At 63.8% G+C, this 26,543-nt stretch overlaps 1 protein-coding gene across 3 annotated transcripts in view; it reads left to right on the top strand.

The window, feature by feature from the left end:
• The window catches only part of SHANK3 (SH3 and multiple ankyrin repeat domains 3), a 780,355-nt gene that overhangs the window by 643,414 nt on the left and 110,398 nt on the right, over window positions 1-26,543 (top strand). For all 3 annotated transcript variants that reach the window (XM_075914851.2, XM_089777650.1, XM_075914857.2), the window contains one exon: window positions 9,866-10,001. In XM_075914851.2, coding sequence (XP_075770966.2) covers window positions 9,866-10,001 — 136 coding nt within the window. The remainder of the gene's footprint in view (window positions 1-9,865; window positions 10,002-26,543) is intronic.

Raw genomic sequence — 26,543 nt, forward strand, 5'->3', positions numbered from 1 at the left:
GCTGGACAAACCTTGCAGGGCAGTGGGGAGGCCGCCCAGACATCTCCGTGGGCTTAGGACAGAGGACAGAGGTAGGCTGGCAGGGTTCCCCTTCTGCTGTTGTGGCAGTAGAACGGGTCATGTCGGGGGGTGTTTGCAGCACTTTTTGTAGATCTTTATTTACTCCAGTTTTCACAGTTGCAAAAAATGATGGGGTGGAGGGTCAGATAATTATTTAATGACTGTAATGGCTGAGAGCCAAGGAGTTGGCGCTTTATGAACTGTTAGACATCGCCGGTCCAAATATAGCAAGTAAATATCTCGAAATCCACAAACCCCAATTGTTTTTACAATTCATTCCTTAGTGCATTTGTAACAAGCCTAATTCAAAAGTCTAAATTCCTGGCATTCCTCTAGTCGTTTCTCAAGCAGCATTTTCTTTCTTCACCTATCGTACATTTCTCTTGTTATTGATGGAAATCGTTTTTCATTGGTTTCTGCCTGCCCAGTGAAATTGATGCTAACACACAGTGATATAAACCTAATGCTTCAGAGCCTAGTTATGCTGGAGGGCTCAGACACCGCCCTGAAGTTAGCTCTGACGTCTCCATTTATCTCACGTGTTGGGGAATGCTTAACCCAGCGATTGCCAGCATGGCAGCAGGTCTGTTTGAAGATCGTCACACGTGACAACGCCTAGTGTGAGGCCAGACCAAAGCACCCCCCGCCTCTGTTACCATCTGTTACGAGAAGGGGTCTTCACCCACTTGCACATGGGAGCCATTGGAAGTGCCAGAGCCTTGCCCGGGACTGAACTCTGGGCTTGCTGTGACTTTGGCTAGGCCTGCGTCGCCGTGTGGCCCTCAGGAAGCTAAACACACCTGTCCAGTTGTGAGGGAAGCACCGCCCCGACCTGGCTCTGGGCCCTCGGCCTGTGAGCTGCCTGCTGCCGTGCACCGAAGCCACGGAAATGTCACCGGTCCCTGGGGAGCAGCACCCCTTGCCGTATGACGTGCTGGCCTGAGCTGGTGGCAGGACTAAGGAATTCCTCACGGCCCCTCTGGTGCCCACCTCGCTAAACGAGGCCACAGGCCTCTGCCCTCTGCCCCAGCCTCTACGACAATGCCCCCCACCGTCCTGGCTGGGCAATCCTATGCCACCCGCTCCCCAGCCAGCCACACCCCTCCCTTCTGGCTCCCAGCCTTGCACCCCACTGGCACTGCCATGGGGAGAGGGTGGAGGTGTGGCTCGGAGACCCCCAGCAGCCCTGGGTGGCGTGGGGAAGCTGCGGAAGAAGCAGAGGCCTCACACTAAGAGCGGCAGGCCAGGGCACAGCAGCATGGGTACCCAAGCAGGCAGTGGGTGCGTGGGGGGCAGGGGCTGGGGAGGGGCCTTGGAGAGGAAGAGACGGCCGGTTCTGCTCCAGCTCCAGCATGCCCCTTTCCGGCGCAGTAGCTGAGCAGTGGGCAGTGGGTGACAGTACGAGCGGATGTCAGGGGTGCCCTTGTTTTCTCCCCCTCTCCAAGAGGAATTTGGGGGCTGATGGAGCAGGTGCCCGTAGCTGGACGTACGTCTGGAGAGCCTGGCCAGAGAGCCGTGCTTGGCCCTTGGAGGGGGAGGAGGGAGCGTTTGGCGATGCTCAGTGACTGGGAGAGTTTTTGCACAGTCTGGACCGGCCCCGGAGAAAGCTCGTCCTGCACAGCGAGCTCTGCTCTCGCACGAGCTGCCAGGGCTCCAGGTCATGTCAGCTGTCCACGGCTTTGCATTTGTGGGCCAAGAGGAGCCTTGCGGGCCTGTGGAGACTCTGTGGTCAGCCCAGCAGAGAGCCGAGCACTGGGGGGATCTGCTCGTGGGCGCCCGTGAGGTGGAGAAGAAATTGCCGAGTCCTGCAGCAACTGGAGTTCCTTCTGGGTGACTCTTTCATCCTCAGCCGTGTTGTATTGCTGGAACCCAGGCAGGAAGTGACAGGAGCCAGGTCCCTGTCTTCCGGGGTGGGACAGTCCTTTAGCCAACTCCTGCTCTCCAGCTGCCCGGCCAGGCTGGGGTTGCAGGGAGCAGCAAAGGAAGCACTGTATGGAGGCAGGGTTAGCCAAGTCCTGCTGCCCTGGGCACCAGTGAGGTCCGAGCTGGAGCCTGGTGCCCAGGGAGCAGTGCTGCTCGTCAGGAGCGATGTGGGTAAACTGGAGTTGGGGGGAGGCCCCCGAAATGGCACAGGCTTAGTGCCTGCCTGGTACTTTCCCCAGACAGCATCTCGGCTCGGCTTGGAGAGACGGACTGTCCGCCGCTCGGACCTCACTCACAGGCGGCATCTCGGCTCGGCTTGGAGAGACGGACTGTCCGCCGCTCAGACCTCTCTCCACAGGCGGCGGCTCGGCTCGGCTTGGAGAGACGGACTGTCCGCCGCTCAGACCTCTCTCCACTGGCGGCACCTCGGCTCGGCTTGGAGAGATGGACTGTCCGCCGCTCGAACCTCTCTCCACAGGCGGCGGCTCGGCTCAGCTTGGAGAGACGGACTGTCCGCCGCTCGGACCTCTCTCCACAGGTGGCGGCTCGGCTCGGCTTGGAGAGACGGACTGTCCGCCGCTAGGACCTCTCTCCACAGGCGGCGGCTCGGCTCGGCTTGGAGAGACGGACTGTCCGCCGCTAGGACCTCTCTCCACAGGTGGCGGCTCGGCTCGGCGAGACGGACTGTCCGCCGCTCGGACCTCTCTCTGCAGGCGGCATCTCTGCTCGTCCGCCACTCGGACCTCTCTCCACAGGCAGCATCTCGGCTCGGCTTGGAGAGACGGACTGTCCGCCGCTCGGACCTCTCTCCACAGGCGGCACCTCGGCTCGGCTTGGAGAGATGGACTGTCCACCGCTCGAACCTCTCTCTACAGGCGGTGTCTCTGGTTGGCTTGGAGAGACGGACTGTCCGCCACTCGGACCTCTCTCCACAGGCGGCGGCTCGGCTCGGCTCGGCTCGGCTTGGAGAGACGGACTGTCCGCCGCTCGAACCTCTCTCTACAGGCGGCACCTCGGCTTGGCTTGGAGAGATGGACTGTCTGCCACTAGATCCTGGGGGAGGGATAGCTCTGTGGTTTGAGCATTGGCCTACTAAACCCAGGGTTGTGAATTCAATCCTTGAGGTTTCTATTTAGGGATCTGGGGCAAATTTGTCAGGGATGGTCCTTGGCCTTGCCACGAGGGCAGGGGACTGGCCTGGATGACCCCTCCAGCTCTCTGAGATAGGTATAACCTTTCTCCCGGACGGCATCTCGGCTTGGTTTGGGGAGATGGGCTGTCTGCTCTTCACGGTGACTCCCTGCTCTGTTAGTACACTGGGCCGTATCCCCAATAGGTCTGCCTTTAGTTTCAAGCCACTGATTCTTAGGAGGCCTTCCCCTGCCTCTACTGCCCTGACTTTTCTCCCATGCTGGTACTTGGCTGTGTACTCGTCACCTCTCCGTCTTGCTGATAACAAGTTTCCCAGACATTTGTTGGGAAACTAACACAGCAAGGCACAGGCTATCCAATAAGTTTCTGGACTGCATTGGAGACAACTTTCTGTTTCAGAAGGTTGAAAAAGCTACCAGAGGAGAAGCTGTTCTGGATTTGGTTTTAACAAATAGGGAGGAACTAGTTGAGAACTTGAAAGTGGAAGACAGTATAGGGGACAGTGATCACGAAATAATAGAGTTCATGATCTTAAGGAAAGGTAGAAGGGAGACCAGCACAATTGAGCTAATGGATTTCAGGAAGGCAGATTTTGATAAGCTCAGAGAACTTGTAGGTAAGGTCCCATGGGAAGCAAGACTGAAGGGAAAAACAACTGAGGAGAGTTGGAAGTATTTCAAAGGGACGTTGTTAAGGGCCCAAAAGCAAACAATTCCGCTGTGTAGGAAAGATAGAAAATATGGCAAAAGACCAGCTTGGCTTAACAAGGAGATCTTGCACGATCTCAAAATAAAAAAGGAGTCATATAAAAAATGGAAACTAGGACAACTAACAAAGGATGAATATAGGCAAGCAACACGGGAATGCAGGGGCAAGATTAGAAAGGCAAAGGCACAAAATGAGATCAAACTAGCTACAGGTATAAAGGGAAACAAGAAGACCTTTTATAAATACATTAGAAGCAAGAGGAAGACCAAGGACAGGGTAGGCCCACTGCTTAGTGAGGAGGGAGAAGCAGTAACAGGAAACTTGGAAATGGCGGAGATGCTCAATGACTTCTTTGTTTCGGTCTTCACCGAGAAGTCTGGAGGTGTGCCTAACGTAGTGAATACAAGCAGAGAGAGGGTAGGTTTAGAAGATAGGATTCACAAAGAACAAGTTAAAAGTCACTTAGGAAAGTTAGATGTCAGCAAGTCACCAGGTCCTGATGAAATGCATCCAAGGATACTCAAGGAGCTGATAGAGGAGGTATCTGAGCCTTTAGCTATGATCTTTGAAAAATCATGGCAGACAGGGGAGATTCCAGAAGACTGGAAAAGGACAAATATTGTGCCCATCTATAAAAAGGGGAATAAGAACAACCCAGGAAACTATAGACCGGTCAGTTTAACGTCTGTCCCAGGGAAGATAATGGAGCAGGTAATTAAGGAAATCCTATGCAAACACTTGGAAGGTAATAAAGTGATAGGGAATAGCCAACATGGGTTTGTGAAGAACAAGTCATGCCAAACTAATCTGATAGCTTTCTTTGATAGGATAACAAGCCTTGTGGATAAGGGAGAAGCGGTGGATGTCATATACCTAGACTTTAGTAAGGCATTTGATACGGTCTCGCATGATATTCTTATTGATAAACTAGGCAAATATAACTTAGATAGGGCCACGATAAGGTGGGTGCATAATTGGCTGGATAACCGTAGTCAGAGATCAGAGGGGTAGCCGTGTTAGTCTGAATCTGCAAAAGCGACGAGGAGTCCTGTGGCACCTTATAGACTAACTGAAGTGTAGGAGCATAAGCTTTCGTGGGCAAAGACCCACTTCGTCAGATGCATGTAGTGGAAATTTCCAGAGGCAGGAATAAATATGCAGGCCAGGATCAGGCTGGAGATGACCAGGTGGATCCAATCAAGGAGGATGAGGCCCACTTCTAGCAGCTGATCTGGAGGTGTGAATTCCAAGAGAATAGAAGCTGCTTTTGTAGTTAGCAAGCCATTCACAGTCTTTGTTTAATCCAGAGTTGATTGTGTCAAACTTAAAGATGAACTGTAGCTCAGCAGTTTCTCTTTGAAGTCTGGTCCTGAAGTTTTTTTGCTGCAGGATGGCTACTTTTAGATCTGCAATTGTGTGTCCAGGAAGATTGAAGTGTTCCCCTACAGGTTTTTGTATGTTGCCATTCCTAATATCAGATTTGTGTCCATTGATTCTTTTACGTAGGGACTGTCCTGTTTGGCCGATGTATATAGCAGTGGGGCATTGTTGGCACATGATGGCATATATTACGTTGGTGGGACGCCCCATCATCTCGGGCATTGGCACTCTTACTGAAGGACTGTCTGGCTATGTGGACTCTCTGCTCAGACCCTACGCCACCAGCACTCCCAGTTACCTTCGTGACACTACGGATTTCCTGAGAAAACTACAATGCATAGGTGATCTTCCAGAAAACACCATCCTAGCCACCATGGATGTAGAGGCTCTCTACACTAACATCCCACATGCAGATGGAGTACAAGCTGTCAGGAACAGTATTCCTGATGATGCCACAGCACAACTGGTGGCTGAACTCTGTGAATTTATCCTCACACACAACTATTTCAGATTTGGTGACAACATATACCTCCAGACCAGTGGCACTGCTATGGGCACCCGCATGGCCCCACAATACACCAACATTTTTATGGCTGACCTGGAACAACACTTCCTCAGCTCTCGTCCACTTACACCCCTTCTCTACCTACGCTACATCGATGACATCTTCATCATCTGGACCCATGGGAAGGAGACTCTGGAAGAATTTCACCATGATTTCAACAGCTTCCACCCCACCATCAACCTCAGCATGGACCAATCTACACGGGAGGTCCATTTCCTGGACACCACGATACAAATAAGTGACGGTCATATCAATACCACCCTATACAGAAAACCTACCGACCGCTATACTTACCTGCATGCCTCCAGTTTCCATCCCGGACACACCACACGATCCATTGTTTACAGCCAAGCACTGAGGTACAACCGCATATGCTCCAACCCCTCAGACAGAGACCTACACCTACAAGACCTTCAACAAGCATTCTGTAAACTGCGATACCCACACGAGGAAGTGAGGAGACAGATTGACAGAGCCAGACGTGTACCCAGAAGCCTCCTGCTACGGGACAAGCCCAAGAAAGAAACCAACAGAACACCACTGGCCATCACCTACAGTCCCCAGCTAAAACCTCTCCAACGCATCATTAGTGATCTTCAGCCCATCCTGGACAATGATCCCTCGCTCTCACAGGCCTTGGGAGGTAGGCCGGTCCTTGCCCACAGACAACCCGCCAACCTGAAGCATATTCTCACCAGCAACTACACACCGCACCATAATAACTCGAACTCAGGAACCAATCCTTGCAACAAACCTCGGTGCCAACTCTGCCCACATATATACCCCAGCAATACCATCGCAGGACCTAACCAGATCAGCCATACTGTCACTGGTACATTCTCCTGCACATCCACCAACGTAATATATGCCATCATGTGCCAACAATGCCCCACTGCTATATACATCGGCCAAACTGGACAGTCCCTACGTAAAAGAATCAATGGACACAAATCTGATATTAGGAATGGCAACATACAAAAACCTGTAGGGGAACACTTCAATCTTCCTGGACACACAATTGCAGATCTAAAAGTAGCCATCCTGCAGCAAAAAAACTTCAGGACCAGACTTCAAAGAGAAACTGCTGAGCTACAGTTCATCTTTAAGTTTGACACAATCAACTCTGGATTAAACAAAGACTGTGAATGGCTTGCTAACTACAAAAGCAGCTTCTATTCTCTTGGAATTCACACCTCCAGATCAGCTGCTAGAAGTGGGCCTCATCCTCCTTGATTGGATCCACCTGGTCATCTCCAGCCTGATCCTGGCCTGCATATTTATTCCTGCCTCTGGAAATTTCCACTACATGCATCTGACGAAGTGGGTCTTTGCCCACGAAAGCTTATGCTCCTACACTTCAGTTAGTCTATAAGGTGCCACAGGACTCCTCGTCGCTTTCGTAGTCAGAGAGTTGTTGTTAACGGTTCTAAATCCTGCTGGAAAGGGATAACAAGTGGAGTTCCTCAAGGGTCTGTTTTGGGACCCGTACTGTTCAATATCTTCATCAATGATGTAGATATTGGGATAGAGAGTACGCTTATTAAGTTTGCAGATGATACCAAACTGGGTGGGGTTGCGACTTCTTTGGAGGATAGGGACATAATTCAAAATGACCTTAGCAAGTTAGAGAAATGGTCAGAGGTAAACAGGATGAGGTTTAATAAAGAGAAATGCAAAGTGCTCCACTTAGGAAGGAACAATCAGTTCCATACATACAAGATGGGAAGCGACTGTCTAGGAAGGAGCATGGCGGAAAGGGATCTAGGGGTCATAGTGGACCACAAGTTGAATATGAGTCAACAGTGTGATGCTGTTGCCAAAAAAGCAAATATGATTCTAGGTTGTATCAACAGGTGTGTTGTAAGCAAAACTCGTGAAGTCATTCTGCCGCTCTACTCTGCACTAGTTAGGCCTCAGCTGGAGTACTGTGTCCAGTTCTGGGCGCCACATTTCAAGAAAGATGTGGAGAAATTGGAAAGGGTACAGAGAAGAGCGACAAGAATGATTAAAGGTCTAGAGAACATGACCTATGAAGCCAGGCTTCATGAACTGGGCTTGTTTAGTTTGGAAAAAAGAAGATTAAGGGGGGACATGATAGCGGTTTTCAAATATCTAAAAGGGTGTCACAAGGAGGAAGGAGAAAATTTGTTCCTCTTGGTTTCTGAGGACAGGACAAGGAGTAATGGGCTTAAAGTGCAGCAGGGGAGGTTTAGATTGGACATTAGGAAAAAATTCCTAACTGTCAGGGTGGTCAAATATTGGAATAAATTGCCAAGGGAGGTGGTGGAATCTCCCTCTCTGGAGATATTTAAGAACAGGTTAGATAGACATCTGTCAGGGATGGTGTAGGTGGAGCTTGGTCCTGCCTTGAGGGCGGGGGGCTGGACTCGATGACCTCTTGAGGTCCCTTCCAGTCCTATTATTCTATGATTCTATGATTCTATAAGCCAGACAGCTCTCACCGCGAGGCACTTTTCCAGATCTCAGCTGTATGGTCTCCTGTTTGTCACCATTGGCTTCCCAACAACGGCCGTCTCTGTGCTGCTCTCCCAGGGCAGCACAGACCCTGCCCTGCCACGCTCCGCTTGTCTCCCAGGATGCTGTGGCTTGGCACCCCTGGACTGCTTGAGTCTCTCCGGCATTACATGAGCCCCTAGAACGAGCACAGGGAAGTGAATCTTTCCGCGTTCGGGGCAGCGTTGCCTGGTGCCCCGGTCCTGGGACCAGGGTCACGAAGAGAATCATGAAAAGACTAGTGAGCCGCTCTCCACCCAGTGCACAGAATAAGCCTGGGCCCTGCAGGCGACGGTCTCGTAATGCCTGTGCACCAGCATGGAAGGGATGTTGCACGGGCACCGTGAGCTTGGCATCCCGACGCCCGTCAGGGTGCGGATTTGCAACCTTAGTAGTGTGCTTTTACCAGATCCACGTGCTTTTGAAAACCCTCGTGTTTGAATTCTGTGCTCACCAGCAACATGAGCGCCAGCTGTCCACCCAACCGCCGTGTAGCCCCACCGGCAACCAGGCCGGGTGGCCCCGGAGGAGGCAGCACGAGCCCTCAGAGTCCTTTACCGAACAGGCCTGGGTGACAACTAGCCTCCGTTGTACGCAGCAGGCAATGGAGTCACAGAGCTGGAGGCCGTCTGGGAGCTGGGCTTCAATGGGCGAAGGCTCGGTGCACCCCTTCCGAGGAGACCGCACTAAAACCTGGGCGGGGGGGCGATGCCCAGCCTGGCTCCTCCAGCCTGCTGAGGAGTTGCCAGACAGCCCGAGAAGGGGTGTGGGAACCTGGGGAATTGAACCAAGGCTAGGAACCAGAAACGCCTGGCTCCTCCGCCCAGTCGATGCCCATGGGCGGAGCCGCGGGTGCTGCGCATGCGTCCCGTGGGCCGAGGTCAGAGCTGCGTGTCCAGGGTGGCCTTGGAGGGGGGCCGGCTACCTGCTGGGGAGCTCCCCGCCTCTTACTCCGAGCAGGCCTGGCCGGGCGTCAGGCCTTGTGCACAGCTCCATACGGTGCCCACTGGGGCTAGGCAGCTCCGTTTGACCCCTCCAGGTACCACGTCGCCCCATTGCGAGTCTCAGGCACTGACCTGGGATGCCCTGAGGCGTGGGGCTGACCCGTAAACCCTGTGAGCTCCGTGGGGGTAGGCCTGCGGGGTAGGAGACCTTCACCCCTCGGTCTCCACAGGCCAGGGAGGCCCCTCTCCGGGCATTTCGAATGGCCACATGGAGGGGATGGGCTGTGGCCTCTGGTGGTTTGTCCTCACTGTACATGTGTTGACGATATTTGGGTGCTTCCATTAGCAATCTGCCATGGCCCACAGCCCATCAGCTGTGGCCTCAGGCCTGACGCCAACTTGTGGCACGGCAGGAGTTTCTGGTTCCTAGCCGGTGACCTGTCAGCCTCCGTTTCCCCATCCACTAGCTGAACTACAGACCAGTAAAGAGGCTCCCTGTTGTGGCCGGTACCCGGCGCCTGATGCCCCCTGCCTGTGTGCCGGCCAGCTGAGAACACAGCCCCGGACTCCCCCGTGCTGGCGGGGCGGCCCGAGGCTCATCTCTGTCTCCGTGTCCCAGGTGAATGGCGTGAATGTGGTCAAGGTTGGGCACAAGCAAGTGGTGTCGCTGATCCGCCAGGGGGGGAACCACCTGGTGATGAAAGTCGTCTCCGTCAGCCGCAAGCCAGAGTCGGACGACGTCGGTCGCAAGAAGGGTAGGTGTGCCCTGGCCTGGCCCGGCCGAGCGAGGGGCCGGGCGCTCTGCTGCTCTGGGCTGGCTGACCCCCGCCCCCGCTCTGCCGCCACGTGCCTGGGGCCTTCTCCCCCCGCCCCGCCCCCGCTCTGCTGCCCCATGCCTGGGGCCTTCTCCCCCCGCCCCGCCCCGCCCCCGCTCTGCCGCCACATGCCTGGGGCCTTCTCCCCCCGCCCCGCCCCCGCTCTGCCGCCATGTGCCTGGGGCCTTCTCCCCCCGCCCCGCCCCCGCTCTGCCGCCACATGCCTGGGGCCTTCTCCCCCCGCCCCGCCCCCGCTCTGCCGCCATGTGCCTGGGGCCTTCTCCCCCCGCCCCACCCCCGCTCTGCTGCTGGCCCTCGGGGGAAGGTACCGGGTGTGGATTGTGCTGCTGGCCCTCGGGGGAAGGTACCGGGTGCGGATTGTGCTGCTGGTCCTCGGGGGAAGGTACCGGGTGTGGATTGTGCTGCTGGCCCTCGGGGGAAGGTGCCGGGTGCGGATTGTGCTGCTGGCCCTCGGGGGAAGGTACCGGGTGCGGATTGTGCTGCTGGCTCTCGGGGGAAGGTACCGGGTGTGGATTGTGCTGCTGGCCCTCGGAGGAAGGTACCGGGTGTGGATTGTGCTGCTGGCCCTCGGGGGAAGGTACCGGGTGCGGATTGTGCTGTTGGCCCTTGGGGGAAGGTACCGGGTGCGGATTGTGCTGCTGGCTCTCGGGGGAAGGTACCGGGTGTGGATTGTGCTGCTGGCCCTCGGAGGAAGGTACCGGGTGTGGATTGTGCTGCTGGCCCTCGGGGGAAGGTGCCGGGTGTGGATTGTGCTGCTGGCCCTCGGGGGAAGGTACCGGGTGCGGATTGGGCTGCTGGCCCTCGGGGGAAGGTACCGGGTGTGGATTGTGCTGCTGGCCCTCGGGGGAAGGTACCGGGTGCGGATTGTGCTGCTGGCCCTCGGGGGAAGGTACCGGGTGTGGATTGTGCTGCTGGCCCTCGGGGGAAGGTACCGGGTGTGGATTGTGCTGCTGGCCCTCGGGGGAAGGTACCGGGTGCGGATTGTGCTGCTGGCCCTCGGGGGAAGGTACCGGGTGCGGATTGTGCTGCTGGCCCTCGGAGGAAGGTACCGGGTGTGGATTGTGCTGCTGGCCCTCGGGGGAAGGTACCGGGTGTGGATTGTGCTGCTGGCCCTCGGGGGAAGGTACCGGGTGCGGATTGTGCTGCTGGCCCTCGGGGGAAGGTACCGGGTGCGGATTGTGCTGCTGGCCCTCGGGGGAAGGTGCCGGGTGTGGATTGTGCTGCTGGCTCTCGGGGGAAGGTACCGGGTGTGGATTGTGCTACTGGCCCTCGGGGGAAGGTACCGGGTGCGGATTGTGCTGTTGGCCCTCGGGGGAAGGTACCGGGTGTGGATTGTGCTGCTGGCCCTCGGGGGAAGGTACCGGGTGTGGATTGTGCTGCTGGCCCTCGGGGGAAGGTGCCGGGTGCGGATTGTGCTGCTGGCCCTCGGGGGAAGGTACCGGGTGTGGATTGTGCTGCTGGCCCTCGGGGGAAGGTACCGGGTGCGGATTGTGCTGCTGGCCCTCGGGGGAAGGTGCCGGGTGCGGATTGTGCTGCTGGCCCTCGGGGGAAGGTACCGGGTGTGGATTGTGCTACTGGCCCTCGGGGGAAGGTACCGGGTGTGGATTGTGCTACTGGCCCTCGGGGGAAGGTACCGGGTGCGGATTGTGCTGTTGGCCCTCGGGGGAAGGTACCGGGTGTGGATTGTGCTGCTGGCCCTCGGGGGAAGGTACCGGGTGTGGATTGTGCTGCTGGTCCTCGGGGGAAGGTACCGGGTGCGGATTGTGCTGCTGGTCCTCGGGGGAAGGTGCCGGGTGTGGATTGTGCTGCTGGCCCTCGGGGGAAGGTGCCGGGTGTGGATTGTGCTGCTGGCCCTCGGGGGAAGGTACCGGGTGTGGATTGTGCTGCTGGCCCTCGGGGGAAGGTACCGGGTGTGGATTGTGCTGCTGGCCCTCGGGGGAAGGTGCCGGGTGCGGATTGTGCTGCTGGCCCTCGGGGGAAGGTACCGGGTGTGGATTGTGCTGCTGGCTCTCGGGGGAAGGTACCGGGTGCGGATTGTGCTGCTGGCCCTCGGGGGAAGGTGCCGGGTGCGGATTGTGCTGCTGGCCCTCGGGGGAAGGTACCGGGTGTGGATTGTGCTGCTGGCCCTCGGGGGAAGGTACCGGGTGTGGATTGTGCTGCTGGCCCTCGGGGGAAGGTGCCGGGTGTGGATTGTGCTGTTGGCCCTCGGGGGAAGGTACCGGGTGCGGATTGTGCTGCTGGCCCTCGGGGGAAGGTACCGGGTGTGGATTGTGCTGCTGGCCCTCGGGGGAAGGTACCGGGTGCGGATTGTGCTGCTGGCCTTCGGGGGAAGGTACCGGGTGCGGATTGTGCTGCTGGCCCTCGGGGGAAGGTGCCGGGTGCGGATTGTGCTGCTGGCCCTCGGGGGAAGGTGCCGGGTGTGGATTGTGCTGCTGGCCCTCGGGGGAAGGTGCCGGGTGCGGATTGTGCTGCTGGCCCTCGGGGGAAGGTACCGGGTGTGGATTGTGCTGTTGGCCCTCGGGGGAAGGTGCCGGGTGCGGATTGTGCTGTTGGCCCTCGGGGGAAGGTACCGGGTGCGGATTGTGCTGCTGGCCCTCGGGGGAAGGTACCGGGTGTGGATTGTGCTGCTGGCCCTCGGAGGAAGGTACCGGGTGTGGATTGTGCTGTTGGCCCTCGGGGGAAGGTACCGGGTGCGGATTGTGCTGCTGGCCCTCGGGGGAAGGTGCCGGGTGTGGATTGTGCTGTTGGCCCTCGGGGGAAGGTACCGGGTGCGGATTGTGCTGCTGGCCCTCGGGGGAAGGTACCGGGTGCGGATTGTGCTGTTGGCCCTCGGGGGAAGGTACCGGGTGCGGATTGTGCTGCTGGTCCTCGGGGGAAGGTGCCGGGTGTGGATTGTGCTGCTGGCCCTCGGGGGAAGGTACCGGGTGTGGATTGTGCTGCTGGCCCTCGGGGGAAGGTACCGGGTGTGGATTGTGCTGCTGGCCCTCGGGGGAAGGTACCGGGTGTGGATTGTGCTGCTGGCCCTCGGGGGAAGGTGCCGGGTGCGGATTGTGCTGCTGGCCCTCGGGGGAAGGTACCGGGTGTGGATTGTGCTGCTGGCTCTCGGGGGAAGGTACCGGGTGCGGATTGTGCTGCTGGCCCTCGGGGGAAGGTGCCGGGTGCGGATTGTGCTGCTGGCCCTCGGGGGAAGGTACCGGGTGTGGATTGTGCTGCTGGCCCTCGGGGGAAGGTACCGGGTGTGGATTGTGCTGCTGGCCCTCGGGGGAAGGTGCCGGGTGTGGATTGTGCTGTTGGCCCTCGGGGGAAGGTACCGGGTGCGGATTGTGCTGCTGGCCCTCGGGGGAAGGTACCGGGTGTGGATTGTGCTGCTGGCCCTCGGGGGAAGGTACCGGGTGCGGATTGTGCTGCTGGCCTTCGGGGGAAGGTACCGGGTGCGGATTGTGCTGCTGGCCCTCGGGGGAAGGTGCCGGGTGCGGATTGTGCTGCTGGCCCTCGGGGGAAGGTACCGGGTGTGGATTGTGCTGCTGGCCCTCGGAGGAAGGTACCGGGTGTGGATTGTGCTGTTGGCCCTCGGGGGAAGGTACCGGGTGCGGATTGTGCTGCTGGCCCTCGGGGGAAGGTGCCGGGTGTGGATTGTGCTGTTGGCCCTCGGGGGAAGGTACCGGGTGCGGATTGTGCTGCTGGCCCTCGGGGGAAGGTACCGGGTGCGGATTGTGCTGCTGGCCCTCGGGGGAAGGTACCGGGTGTGGATTGTGCTGCTGGCCCTCGGGGGAAGGTACCGGGTGTGATTTTGCTGTTGGCCCTCGGGGGAAGGTACCGGGTGCGGATTGTGCTGCTGGCCCTCGGGGGAAGGTGCCGGGTGCGGATTGTGCTGCTGGCCCTCGGGGGAAGGTACCGGGTGTGGATTGTGCTGCTGGCCCTCGGGGGAAGGTACCGGGTGCGGATTGTGCTGCTGGCCCTCGGGGGAAGGTACCGGGTGCGGATTGTGCTGCTGGCCCTCGGGGGAAGGTACCGGGTGTGGATTGTGCTGTTGGCCCTCGGGGGAAGGTACCGGGTGCGGATTGTGCTACTGGCCCTCGGGGGAAGGTACCGGGTGTGGATTGTGCTGCTGGCCCTCGGGGGAAGGTACCGGGTGTGGATTGTGCTGCTGGCCCTCGGGGGAAGGTACCGGGTGTGGATTGTGCTGCTGGCCCTCGGGGGAAGGTACCGGGTGCGGATTGTGCTGCTGGCCCTCGGGGGAAGGTACCGGGTGCGGATTGTGCTGTTGGCCCTCGGGGGAAGGTGCCGGGTGTGGATTGTGCTGCTGGCCCTCGGGGGAAGGTGCTGGGTGTGGATTGTGCTGTTGACCCTCGGGGGAAGGTACCGGGTGCGGATTGTGCTGTTGGCCCTCGGGGGAAGGTACCGGGTGCGGATTGTGCTGCTGGCCCTCGGGGGAAGGTGCCGGGTGCGGATTGTGCTGCTGGCCCTCGGGGGAAGGTGCCGGGTGTGGATTGTGCTACTGGCCCTCGGGGGAAGGTGCCGGGTGTGGATTGTGCTGCTGGCCCTCGGGGGAAGGTGCCGGGTGTGGATTGTGCTGTTGGCCCTCGGGGGAAGGTACCGGGTGTGGATTGTGCTGCTGGCCCTCGGGGGAAGGTACCGGGTGTGGATTGTGCTGCTGGCCCTCGGGGGAAGGTACCGGGTGTGGATTGTGCTGTTGGCTCTCGGGGGAAGGTGCCGGGTGCGGATTGTGCTGTTGGCTCTCGGGGGAAGGTGCCGGGTGTGGATTGTGCTGCTGGCCCTCGGGGGAAGGTGCCGGGTGTGGATTGTACTGCTGGCCCTCGGGGGAAGGTGCCGGGTGTGGATTGTGCTGCTGGTCCTCGGGGGAAGGTACCGGGTGTGGATTGTGCTGCTGGCCCTCGGGGGAAGGTGCCGGGTGTGGATTGTGCTGCTGGCCCTCGGGGGAAGGTGCCGGGTGCGGATTGTGCTGCTGGCCCTCGGGGGAAGGTACCGGGTGTGGATTGTGCTGTTGGCCCTCGGGGGAAGGTACCGGGTGTGGATTGTGCTGTTGGCCCTCGGGGGAAGGTACTGGGTGTGGATTGTGCTGCTGGCCCTCGGGGGAAGGTACCGGGTGTGGATTGTGCTGCTGGCCCTCGGGAGAAGGTACCGGGTGCGGATTGTGCTGCTGGCCCTCGGGGGAAGGTGCCGGGTGTGGATTGTGCTGCTGGCCCTCGGGGGAAGGTGCCGGGTGTGGATTGTGCTGCTGGCCCTCGGGGGAAGGTACCGGGTGTGGATTGTGCTGTTGGCCCTCGGGGGAAGGTGCCGGGTGTGGATTGTGCTGCTGGCCCTCGGGGGAAGGTGCCGGGTGTGGATTGTGCTGCTGGCCCTCGGGGGAAGGTGCCGGGTGTGGATTGTGCTGCTGGTCCTCGGGGGAAGGTACCGGGTGCGGATTGTGCTGCTGGTCCTCGGGGGAAGGTACCGGGTGTGGATTGTGCTGTTGGCCCTCGGGGGAAGGTACCGGGTGTGGATTGTGCTGCTGGCCCTCGGGGGAAGGTGCCGGGTGTGGATTGTGCTGCTGGCCCTCGGGGGAAGGTGCCGGGTGTGGATTGTGCTGCTGGCCCTCGGGGGAAGGTGCCGGGTGTGGATTGTGCTGCTGGCCCTCGGGGGAAGGTGCCGGGTGCGGATTGTGCTGCTGGCCCTCGGGGCAAGGTGCCGGGTGTGGATTGTGCTGCTGGCCCTCGGGGGAAGGTACCGGGTGTGGATTGTGCTGCTGGCCCTCGGGGGAAGGTACCGGGTGCGGATTGTGCTGCTGGCCCTCGGGGGAAGGTGCCGGGTGCGGATTGTGCTGCTGGCCCTCGGGGGAAGGTACCGGGTCTGGATTGTGCTGCTGGCCCTCGGGGGAAGGTGTCGGGTGCAGATTGTGCTGCTGGCCCTCGGGGGAAGGTGCCGGGTGTGGATTGTGCTGCTGGCCCTCGGGGGAAGGTACCGGGTGCGGATTGTGCTGCTGGCCCTCGGGGGAAGGTGCCGGGTGTGGATTGTGCTGTTGGCCCTCGGGGGAAGGTACCGGGTGTGGATTGTGCTGCTGGTCCTCGGGGGAAGGTGCCGGGTGTGGATTGTGCTGTTGGCCCTCGGGGGAAGGTACCGGGTGTGGATTGTGCTGCTGGCCCTCGGGGGAAGGTGCCAGGTGCGGATTGTGCTGCTGGCCCTCGGGGGAAGGTAGCGGGTGTGGATTGTGCTGTTGGCCCTCGGGGGAAGGTACCGGGTGTGGATTGTGCTGCTGGCCCTCGGGGGAAGGTGCCGGGTGCGGATTGTGCTGGTGGCCCTCGGGGGAAGGTACCGGTGCGGATTGTGCTGCTGGCCCTCGGGGGAAGGTACCGGGTGAGGATTGTGCTGCTGGCCCTCGGGGGAAGGTACCGGGTGCGGATTGTGCTGCTGGCCCTCGGGGGAAGGGACCGGGTGTGGATTGTGCTGCTGGCCCTCGGGGGAAGGTACCGGGTGTGGATTGTGCTGTTGGCCCTCGGGGGAAGGTGCCGGGTGCGGATTGTGCTGCAGGCCCTCGGGGGAAGGTACCAGGTGTGGATTGTGCTGCTGGCCCTCGGGGGAAGGTACCGGGTGTGGATTGTGCTGTTGGCCCTCGGGGGAAGGTACCGGGTGCGGATTGTGCTGCTGACCCTCGGGGGAAGGTACCGGGTGTGGATTGTGCTGCTGGCCCTCGGGGGAAGGTACCGGGTGTGGATGGTGCTGCTGGCCCTCGGGGGAAGGTACCGGGTGCGGATTGTGCTGCTGGACCTCGGGGGAAGGTGCCGGGTGCGGATTGTGCTGCTGGCCCTCGGGGGAAGGTACCGGGTGTGGATTGTGCTGCTGGCCCTCGGGGGAAGGTGCCGGGTGTGGATTGTGCTGTTGGCCCTCGGGGGAAGGTGCCGGGTGCGGATTGTGCTGCTGGCCCTCGGGGGAAGGTACCGGGGGTGGATTGTGCTGCTGGCCCTCGGGGGAAGGTGCCGGGTGTGGATTGTGCTGCTGGCCATCGGGGGAAGGTACCGGGTGTGGATTGTGCTGCTGGCCATCGGGGGAAGGTACCGGGTGTGGATTGTGCTGCTGGACCTCGGGGGAAGGTGCCGGGTGTGGATTGTGCTGCTGGCCCTCGGGGGAAGGTACCGGGTGCGGATTGTGCTGATGGCCCTCGGGGGAAGGTACCGGGTGCGGATTGTGCTGCTGGCCCTCGGGGGAAGGTACCGGGTGTGGATTGTGCTGCTGGCCCTCGGGGGAAGGTGCCGGGTGCGGATTGTGCTGCTGGCCCTCGGGGGAAGGTACCGGGTGTGGATTGTGCTGCTGGCCCTCGGGGGAAGGTAGCGGGTGTGGATTGTGCTGCTGGACCTCGGGGGAAGGTACCGGGTGTGGATGGTGCTGCTGGCCCTCGGGGGAAGGTACCGGGTGCGGATTGTGCTGCTGGCCCTCGTGGGAAGGTACCGGGTGTGGATTGTGCTGTTGGCCCTCGGGGGAAGGTACCGGGTGTGGATTGTGCTGCTGGCCCTGGGGGGAAGGTACCGGGTGTGGATTGTGCTGCTGGACCTCGGGGGAAGGTGCCGGGTGCGGATTGTGCTGTTGGCCCTCGGGGGAAGGTACCGGGTGCGGATTGTGCTGTTGGCCCTCGGGGGAAGGTACCGGGTGCGGATTGTGCTGCTGGCCCGGATGGGATCGGGCAAGTGGCAGACGGGATCGGGCGGGTGCCAGAGCGCGGATGGGACTGGGCAAGTGGCAGACGGGATCGGGCGGGTGGCAGAGCGCGGATGGGACCGGGCAAGTGGCAGACGGGATCGGGCGGGTGGCAGAGCGCGGATGGGACTGGGCAAGTGGCAGGCGGGATCGGGCGGGTGGCAGAGCGCGGATGGTACCGGGCAAGTGGCAGACGGGATCGGGCGGGTGGCAGAGCGCGGATGGGACTGGGCAAGTGGCAGACGGGATCGGGCGGGTGGCACAGCGCGGATGGAACTGGGCAAGTGGCAGACGGGATCGGGCGGGTGGCAGAGCGCGGATGGGACTGGGCAAGTGGCAGACGGGATCGGGCGGGTGGCAGAGCGCGGATGGGACTGGGCAAGTGGCAGACGGGATCGGGCGGGTGGCAGAGCGCGGATGGGACTGGGCAAGTGGCAGACGGGATCGGGCGGGTGGCGGAGCGCGGATGGGACGGGGCAAGTGGCAGACGGGATCGGGCGGGTGGCAGAGCGCGGATGGGACTGGGCAAGTGGCAGACGGGATCGGGCGGGTGGCAGAGCGCGGATGGGACTGGGCAAGTGGGGGACGGGATGGGGCGGGTGGCAGAGCGCGGATGGGACTGGGCAAGTGGCAGACGGGATCGGGCGGGTGGCAGAGCGCGGATGGGACAGGGCAAGTGGCAGACGGGATCGGGCGGGTGGCAGAGCGCGGATGGGACAGGGCAAGTGGCAGACGGGATCGGGCGGGTGGCAGAGCGCGGATGGGACCGGGCAAGTGGCAGACGGGATCGGGCGGGTGGCAGAGCGCGGATGGGACCGGGCAAGTGGCAGACGGGATCGGGCGGGTGGCAGAGCGCGGATGGGACAGGGCAAGTGGCAGACGGGATCGGGCGGGTGGCAGAGCGCGGATGGGACTGGGCAAGTGGCGGACGGGATCGGGCGGGTGGCAGAGCGCGGATGGGACTGGGCAAGTGGCAGACGGGATCGGGCGGGTGGCACAGCGCGGATGGAACTGGGCAAGTGGCAGACGGGATCGGGCGGGTGGCAGAGCGCGGATGGGACTGGGCAAGTGGCAGACGGGATCGGGCGGGTGGCAGAGCGCGGATGGGACTGGGCAAGTGGCAGACGGGATCGGGCGGGTGGCAGAGCGCGGATGGGACTGGGCAAGTGGCAGACGGGATCGGGCGGGTGGCGGAGCGCGGATGGGACGGGGCAAGTGGCAGACGGGATCGGGCGGGTGGCAGAGCGCGGATGGGACTGGGCAAGTGGCAGACGGGATCGGGCGGGTGGCAGAGCGCGGATGGGACTGGGCAAGTGGGGGACGGGATGGGGCGGGTGGCAGAGCGCGGATGGGACTGGGCAAGTGGCAGACGGGATCGGGCGGGTGGCAGAGCGCGGATGGGACAGGGCAAGTGGCAGACGGGATCGGGCGGGTGGCAGAGCGCGGATGGGACAGGGCAAGTGGCAGACGGGATCGGGCGGGTGGCAGAGCGCGGATGGGACCGGGCAAGTGGCAGACGGGATCGGGCGGGTGGCAGAGCGCGGATGGGACCGGGCAAGTGGCAGACGGGATCGGGCGGGTGGCAGAGCGCGGATGGGACAGGGCAAGTGGCAGACGGGATCGGGCGGGTGGCAGAGCGCGGATGGGACTGGGCAAGTGGCGGACGGGATCGGGCGGGTGGCAGAGCGTGGATGGGACTGGGCTAGTGGCAGACGGGATCGGGCGGGTGGCAGAGCGCGGATGGGACTGGGCAAGTGGCAGACGGGATCGGGCGGGTGGCGGAGCGCGGATGGGACCGGGCAAGTGGCAGACGGGATCGGGCGGGTGGCGGAGCGCGGATGGGACCGGGCAAGTGGCAGACGGGATCGGGCGGGTGGCAGAGCGCGGATGGGACCGGGCAAGTGGCAGACGGGATCGGGCGGGTGGCAGAGCGCGGATGGGACCGGGCAAGTGGCAGACGGGATCGGGCGGGTGGCAGAGCGCGGATGGGACTGGGCAAGTGGCAGACGGGATCGGGCGGGTGGCAGAGCGCGGATGGGACTGGGCAAGTGGCAGACGGGATCGGGCGGGTGGCAGAGCGCGGATGGGACTGGGCAAGTGGCAGACGGGATCGGGCGGGTGGCAGAGCGCGGATGGGACTGGGCAAGTGGCAGACGGGATCGGGCGGGTGACAGAGCGCGGATGGGACTGGGCAAGTGGCAGACGGGATCGGGCGGGTGGCAGAGAGCGGATGGGACTGGCCAAGTGGCAGACGGGATCGGGCGGGTGGCAGAGCGCGGATGGGACTGGGCAAGTGGCAGACGGGATCGGGCGGGTGGCAGAGCGCGGATGGGACTGGGCAAGTGGCAGACGGGATCGGGCGGGTGGCAGAGCGCGGATGGGACCGGGCAAGTGGCAGACGGGATCGGGCGGGTGGCAGAGCGCGGATGGGACTGGGCAAGTGGCAGACGGGATCGGGCGGGTGGCAGAGCGCGGATGGGACTGGGCAAGTGGCAGACGGGATCGGGCGGGTGGCAGAGCGCGGATGGGACAGGGCAAGTGGCAGACGGGATCGGGCGGGTGGCAGAGCGCGGATGGGACAGGGTAAGTGGCAGACGGGATCGGGCGGGTGGCAGAGCGCGGATGGGACCGGGCAAGTGGCAGACGGGATCGGGCGGGTGGCAGAACGCGGATGGGACTGGGCAAGTGGCAGACTGGATCGGGCGGGTGGCAGAGCGCGGATGGGACTGGGCAAGTGGCAGACGGGATCGGGCGGGTGGCAGAGCGCGGATGGGACAGGGCAAGTGGCAGACGGGATCGGGCGGGAGGCAGAGCGCGGATGGGACCGGGCAAGTGGCAGACGGGATCGGGCGGGTGGCAGAGCGCGGATGGGACCGGGCAAGTGGCAGACGGGATCGGGCGGGTGGCAGAGCGCGGATGGGACTGGGCAAGTGGCAGACGGGATCGGGCGGGTGGCAGAGCGCGGATGGGACCGGGCAAGTGGCAGACGGGATCGGGCGGGTGGCAGAGCGCGGATGGGACCGGGCAAGTGGCAGACGGGATCGGGCGGGTGGCAGAGCGCGGATGGGACCGGGCAAGTGGCAGACGGGATCGGGCGGGTGGCAGAGCGTGGATGGGACTGGGCAAGTGGCAGACGGGATCGGGCGGGTGGCAGAGCGCGGATGGGACCGGGCAAGTGGCAGACGGGATCGGGCGGGTGGCAGAGCGTGGATGGGACTGGGCAAGTGGCAGACGGGATCGGGCGGGTGGCAGAGCGCGGATGGGACCGGGCAAGTGGCAGACGGGATCGGGCGGGTGGCAGAGCGCGGATGGGACCGGGCAAGTGGCAGACGGGATCGGGCGGGTGGCAGAGCGTGGATGGGACTGGGCAAGTGGCAGACGGGATCGGGCGGGTGGCAGGGCGCGGATGGGACCGGGCAAGTGGCAGACGGGATCGGGCGGGTGGCAGAGCGTGGATGGGACTGGGCAAGTGGCAGACGGGATCGGGCGGGTGGCAGAGCGCGGATGGGACCGGGCAAGTGGCAGACGGGATCGGGCGGGTGGCAGAGCGCGGATGGGACTGGGCAAGTGGCAGACGGGATCGGGCGGGTGGCAGAGCGCGGATGGGACTGGGCAAGTGGCGGACGGGATCGGGCGGGTGGCAGAGCGCGGATGGGACTGGGCAAGTGGCAGACGGGATCGGGCGGGTGGCAGAGCGCGGATGGGACTGGGCAAGTGGCAGACGGGATCGGGCGGGTGGCAGAGCGCGGATGGGACTGGGCAAGTGGCAGACGGGATCGGGCGGGTGGCAGAGCGCGGATGGGACCGGGCAAGTGGCAGACGGGATCGGGCGGGTGGCAGAGCGCGGATGGGACCGGGCAAGTGGCAGACGGGATCGGGCGGGTGGCAGAGCGCGGATGGGACCGGGCAAGTGGCAGACGGGATCGGGCGGGTGGCAGAGCGCGGATGGGACTGGGCAAGTGGCAGACGGGATCGGGCGGGTGGCAGAGCGCGGATGGGACTGGGCAAGTGGCGGACGGGATCGGGCGGGTGGCAGAGCGCGGATGGGACTGGGCAAGTGGCGGACGGGATCGGGCGGGTGGCAGAGCGCGGATGGGACAGGGCAAGTGGCAGACGGGATCGGGCGGGTGGCAGAGCGCGGATGGGACCGGGCAAGTGGCAGACGGGATCGGGCGGGTGGCAGAGCGCGGATGGGACCGGGCAAGTGGCAGACGGGATCGGGCGGGAGGCAGAGCGCGGATGGGACCGCGCAAGTGGCGGACGGGATCGGGCGGGTGGCAGAGCGCGGATGGGACTGGGCAAGTGGCGGACGGGATCGGGCGTGTGGCAGAGCGCGGATGGGACTGGGCAAGTGGCAGACGGGATCGGGCGTGTGGCAGAGCGCGGATGGGACCGGGCAAGTGGCAGACGGGATCAGACGGGTGACAGAGCGCGGATGGGACTGGGCAAGTGGCGGACGGGATCGGGCGGGAGGCAGAGCGCGGATGGGACCGGGCAAGTGGCAGACGGGATCGCGCGGGTGGCAGAGCGCGGATGGGACCGGGCAAGTGGCAGACGGGATCGGGCGGGTGGCAGAGCGCGGATGGGACAGGGCAAGTGGCAGACGGGATCGGGCGGGTGGCAGAGCGCGGATGGGACTGGGCAAGTGGCAGACGGGATCGGGCGGGTGGCAGAGCGCGGATGGGACTGGGCAAGTGGCAGACGGGATCGGGCGGGTGGCAGAGCGCGGATGGGACCGGGCAAGTGGCAGACGGGATCGGGCGGGTGGCAGAGCGCGGATGGGACAGGGCAAGTGGCAGACGGGATCGGGCGGGTGGCAGAGCGCGGATGGGACGGGGCAAGTGGCAGACGGGATCGGGCGGGTGGCAGAGCGCGGATGGGACAGGGCAAGTGGCAGACGGGATCGGGCGGGTGGCAGAGCGCGGATGGGACTGGGCAAGTGGCAGACGGGATCGGGCGGGTGGCAGAGCGTGGATGGGACTGGGCAAGTGGCGGACGGGATCGGGCGGGTGGCAGAGCGCGGATGGGACCGGGCAAGTGGCAGACGGGATCGGGCGGGTGGCGGAGCGCGGATGGGACTGGGCAAGTGGCAGACGGGATCGGGCGGGTGGCGGAGCGCGGATGGGACAGGGCAAGTGGCAGACGGGATCGGGCGGGTGGCGGAGCGCGGATGGGACTGGGCAAGTGGCAGACGGGATCGGGCGGGTGGCAGAGCGCGGATGGGACTGGGCAAGTGGCAGACGGGATTGGGCGGGTGGCAGAGCGCGGATGGGACTGGGCAAGTGGCAGACGGGATCGGGCGGGTGGCAGAGCGCGGATGGGACTGGGCAAGTGGCAGACGGGATCGGGCGGGTGGCAGAGCGCGGATGGGACCGGGCAAGTGGCAGACGGGATCGGGCGGGTGGCAGAGCGCGGATGGGACCGGGCAAGTGGCAGACGGGATCGGGCGGGTGGCAGAGCGCGGATGGGACCGGGCAAGTGGCAGACGGGATCGGGCGGGTGGCAGAGCGCGGATGGGACTGGGCAAGTGGCAGTCGGGATCGGGCGGGTGGCAGAGCGCGGATGGGACGGGGCAAGTGGCAGACGGGATCGGGCGGGTGGCAGAGCGCGGATGGGACTGGGCAAGTGGCAGACGGGATCGGGCGGGTGGCAGAGCGCGGATGGGACTGGGCAAGTGGCAGACGGGATCGGGCGGGTGGCAGAGCGCGGATGGGACCGGGCAAGTGGCAGACGGGATCGGGCGGGTGGCAGAGCGCGGATGGGACCGGGCGAGTGGCAGACGGGATCGGGCGGGTGGCAGAGCGCGGATGGGACCGGGCAAGTGGCAGACGGGATCGGGCGTGTGGCAGAGCGCGGATGGGACTGGGCAAGTGGCAGACGGGATCGGGCGTGTGGCAGAGCGCGGATGGGACTGGGCAAGTGGCAGTCGGGATCGGGCGGGTGGCAGAGCGCGGATGGGACCGGGCAAGTGGCAGACGGGATCGGGCGGGTGGCAGAGCGCGGATGGGACTGGGCAAGTGGCAGACGGGATCGGGCGGGTGGCAGAGCGCGGATGGGACCGGGCAAGTGGCAGACGGGATCGGGCGGGTGGCAGAGCGCGGATGGGACCGGGCAAGTGGCAGACGGGATCGGGCGGGTGGCAGAGCGCGGATGGGACTGGGCAAGTGGCAGACGGGATCGGGCGGGTGGCAGAGCGCGGATGGGACTGGGCAAGTGGCAGACGGGATCGGGCGGGTGGCAGAGCGCGGATGGGACTGGGCAAGTGGCAGACGGGATCGGGCGGGTGGCAGAGCGCGGATGGGACCGGGCAAGTGGCAGACGGGATCGGGCGGGTGGCAGAGCGCGGATGGGACCGGGCAAGTGGCAGACGGGATCGGGCGGGTGGCAGAGCGCGGATGGGACTGGGCAAGTGGCAGACGGGATCGGGCGGGTGGCAGAGCGCGGATGGGACCGGGCAAGTGGCAGACGGGATCGGGCGGGTGGCAGAGCGCGGATGGGACCGGGCAAGTGGCAGACGGGATCGGGCGGGTGGCAGAGCGCGGATGGGACTGGGCAAGTGGCAGACGGGATCGGGCGGGTGGCAGAGCGCGGATGGGACTGGGCAAGTGGCAGACGGGATCGGGCGGGTGGCAGAGCGCGGATGGGACTGGGCAAGTGGCAGACGGGATCGGGCGGGTGGCAGAGCGCGGATGGGACTGGGCAAGTGGCAGACGGGATCGGGCGGGTGGCAGAGCGCGGATGGGACTGGGCAAGTGGCGGACGGGATCGGGCGGGTGGCAGAGCGCGGATGGGACTGGGCAAGTGGCGGACGGGATCGGGCGGGTGGCAGAGCGCGGATGGGACTGGGCAAGTGGCAGACGGGATCGGGCGGGTGGCAGAGCGCGGATGGGACTGGGCAAGTGGCAGACGGGATCGGGCGGGTGGCAGAGCGCGGATGGGACCGGGCAAGTGGCAGACGGGATCGGGCGGGTGGCAGAGCGCGGATGGGACTGGGCAAGTGGCAGACGGGATCGGGCGGGTGGCAGAGCGCGGATGGGACTGGGCAAGTGGCAGACGGGATCGGGCGGGTGGCAGAGCGCGGATGGGACGGGGCAAGTGGCAGACGGGATCGGGCGGGTGGCAGAGCGCGGATGGGACTGGGCAAGTGGCAGACGGGATCGGGCGGGTGGCAGAGCGCGGATGGGACCGGGCAAGTGGCAGACGGGATCGGGCGTGTGGCAGAGCGCGGATGGGACTGGGCAAGTGGCAGACGGGATCGGGCGTGTGGCAGAGCGCGGATGGGACTGGGCAAGTGGCAGTCGGGATCGGGCGGGTGGCAGAGCGCGGATGGGACCGGGCAAGTGGCAGACGGGATCGGGCGGGTGGCAGAGCGCGGATGGGACTGGGCAAGTGGCAGACGGGATCGGGCGGGTGGCAGAGCGCGGATGGGACCGGGCAAGTGGCAGACGGGATCGGGCGGGTGGCAGAGCGCGGATGGGACCGGGCAAGTGGCAGACGGGATCGGGCGGGTGGCAGAGCGCGGATGGGACTGGGCAAGTGGCAGACGGGATCGGGCGGGTGGCAGAGCGCGGATGGGACTGGGCAAGTGGCAGACGGGATCGGGCGGGTGGCAGAGCGCGGATGGGACTGGGCAAGTGGCAGACGGGATCGGGCGGGTGGCAGAGCGCGGATGGGACCGGGCAAGTGGCAGACGGGATCGGGCGGGTGGCAGAGCGCGGATGGGACCGGGCAAGTGGCAGACGGGATCGGGCGGGTGGCAGAGCGCGGATGGGACTGGGCAAGTGGCAGACGGGATCGGGCGTGTGGCAGAGCGCGGATGGGACCGGGCAAGTGGCAGACGGGATCGGGCGGGTGGCAGAGCGCGGATGGGACCGGGCAAGTGGCAGACGGGATCGGGCGGGTGGCAGAGCGCGGATGGGACTGGGCAAGTGGCAGACGGGATCGGGCGGGTGGCAGAGCGCGGATGGGACTGGGCAAGTGGCAGACGGGATCGGGCGGGTGGCAGAGCGCGGATGGGACTGGGCAAGTGGCAGACGGGATCGGGCGGGTGGCAGAGCGCGGATGGGACTGGGCAAGTGGCAGACGGGATCGGGCGGGTGGCAGAGCGCGGATGGGACTGGGCAAGTGGCGGACGGGATCGGGCGGGTGGCAGAGCGCGGATGGGACTGGGCAAGTGGCGGACGGGATCGGGCGGGTGGCAGAGCGCGGATGGGACTGGGCAAGTGGCAGACGGGATCGGGCGGGTGGCAGAGCGCGGATGGGACTGGGCAAGTGGCAGACGGGATCGGGCGGGTGGCAGAGCGCGGATGGGACTGGGCAAGTGGCAGACGGGATCGGGCGGGTGGCAGAGCGCGGATGGGACTGGGCAAGTGGCGGACGGGATCGGGCGGGTGGCAGAGCGCGGATGGGACTGGGCAAGTGGCGGACGGGATCGGGCGGGTGGCAGAGCGCGGATGGGACTGGGCAAGTGGCGGACGGGATCGGGCGGGTGGCAGAGCGCGGATGGGACTGGGCAAGTGGCAGACGGGATCGGGCGTGTGGCAGAGCGCGGATGGGACTGGGCAAGTGGCAGTCGGGATCGGGCGTGTGGCAGAGCGCGGATGGGACTGGGCAAGTGGCAGACGGGATCGGGCGGGTGGCAGAGCGCGGATGGGACAGGGCAAGTGGCAGACGGGATCGGGCGGGTGGCAGAGCGCGGATGGGACAGGGCAAGTGACAGACGGGATCGGGCGGGTGGCAGAGCGCGGATGGGACTGGGCAAGTGGCAGACGG

The sequence above is a fragment of the Pelodiscus sinensis genome, chromosome 1 (assembly GCF_052426305.1).
Source record: "Pelodiscus sinensis isolate ZL-2025 chromosome 1, ASM5242630v1, whole genome shotgun sequence".
NCBI classification, from domain to species: domain Eukaryota; kingdom Metazoa; phylum Chordata; order Testudines; family Trionychidae; genus Pelodiscus; species Pelodiscus sinensis.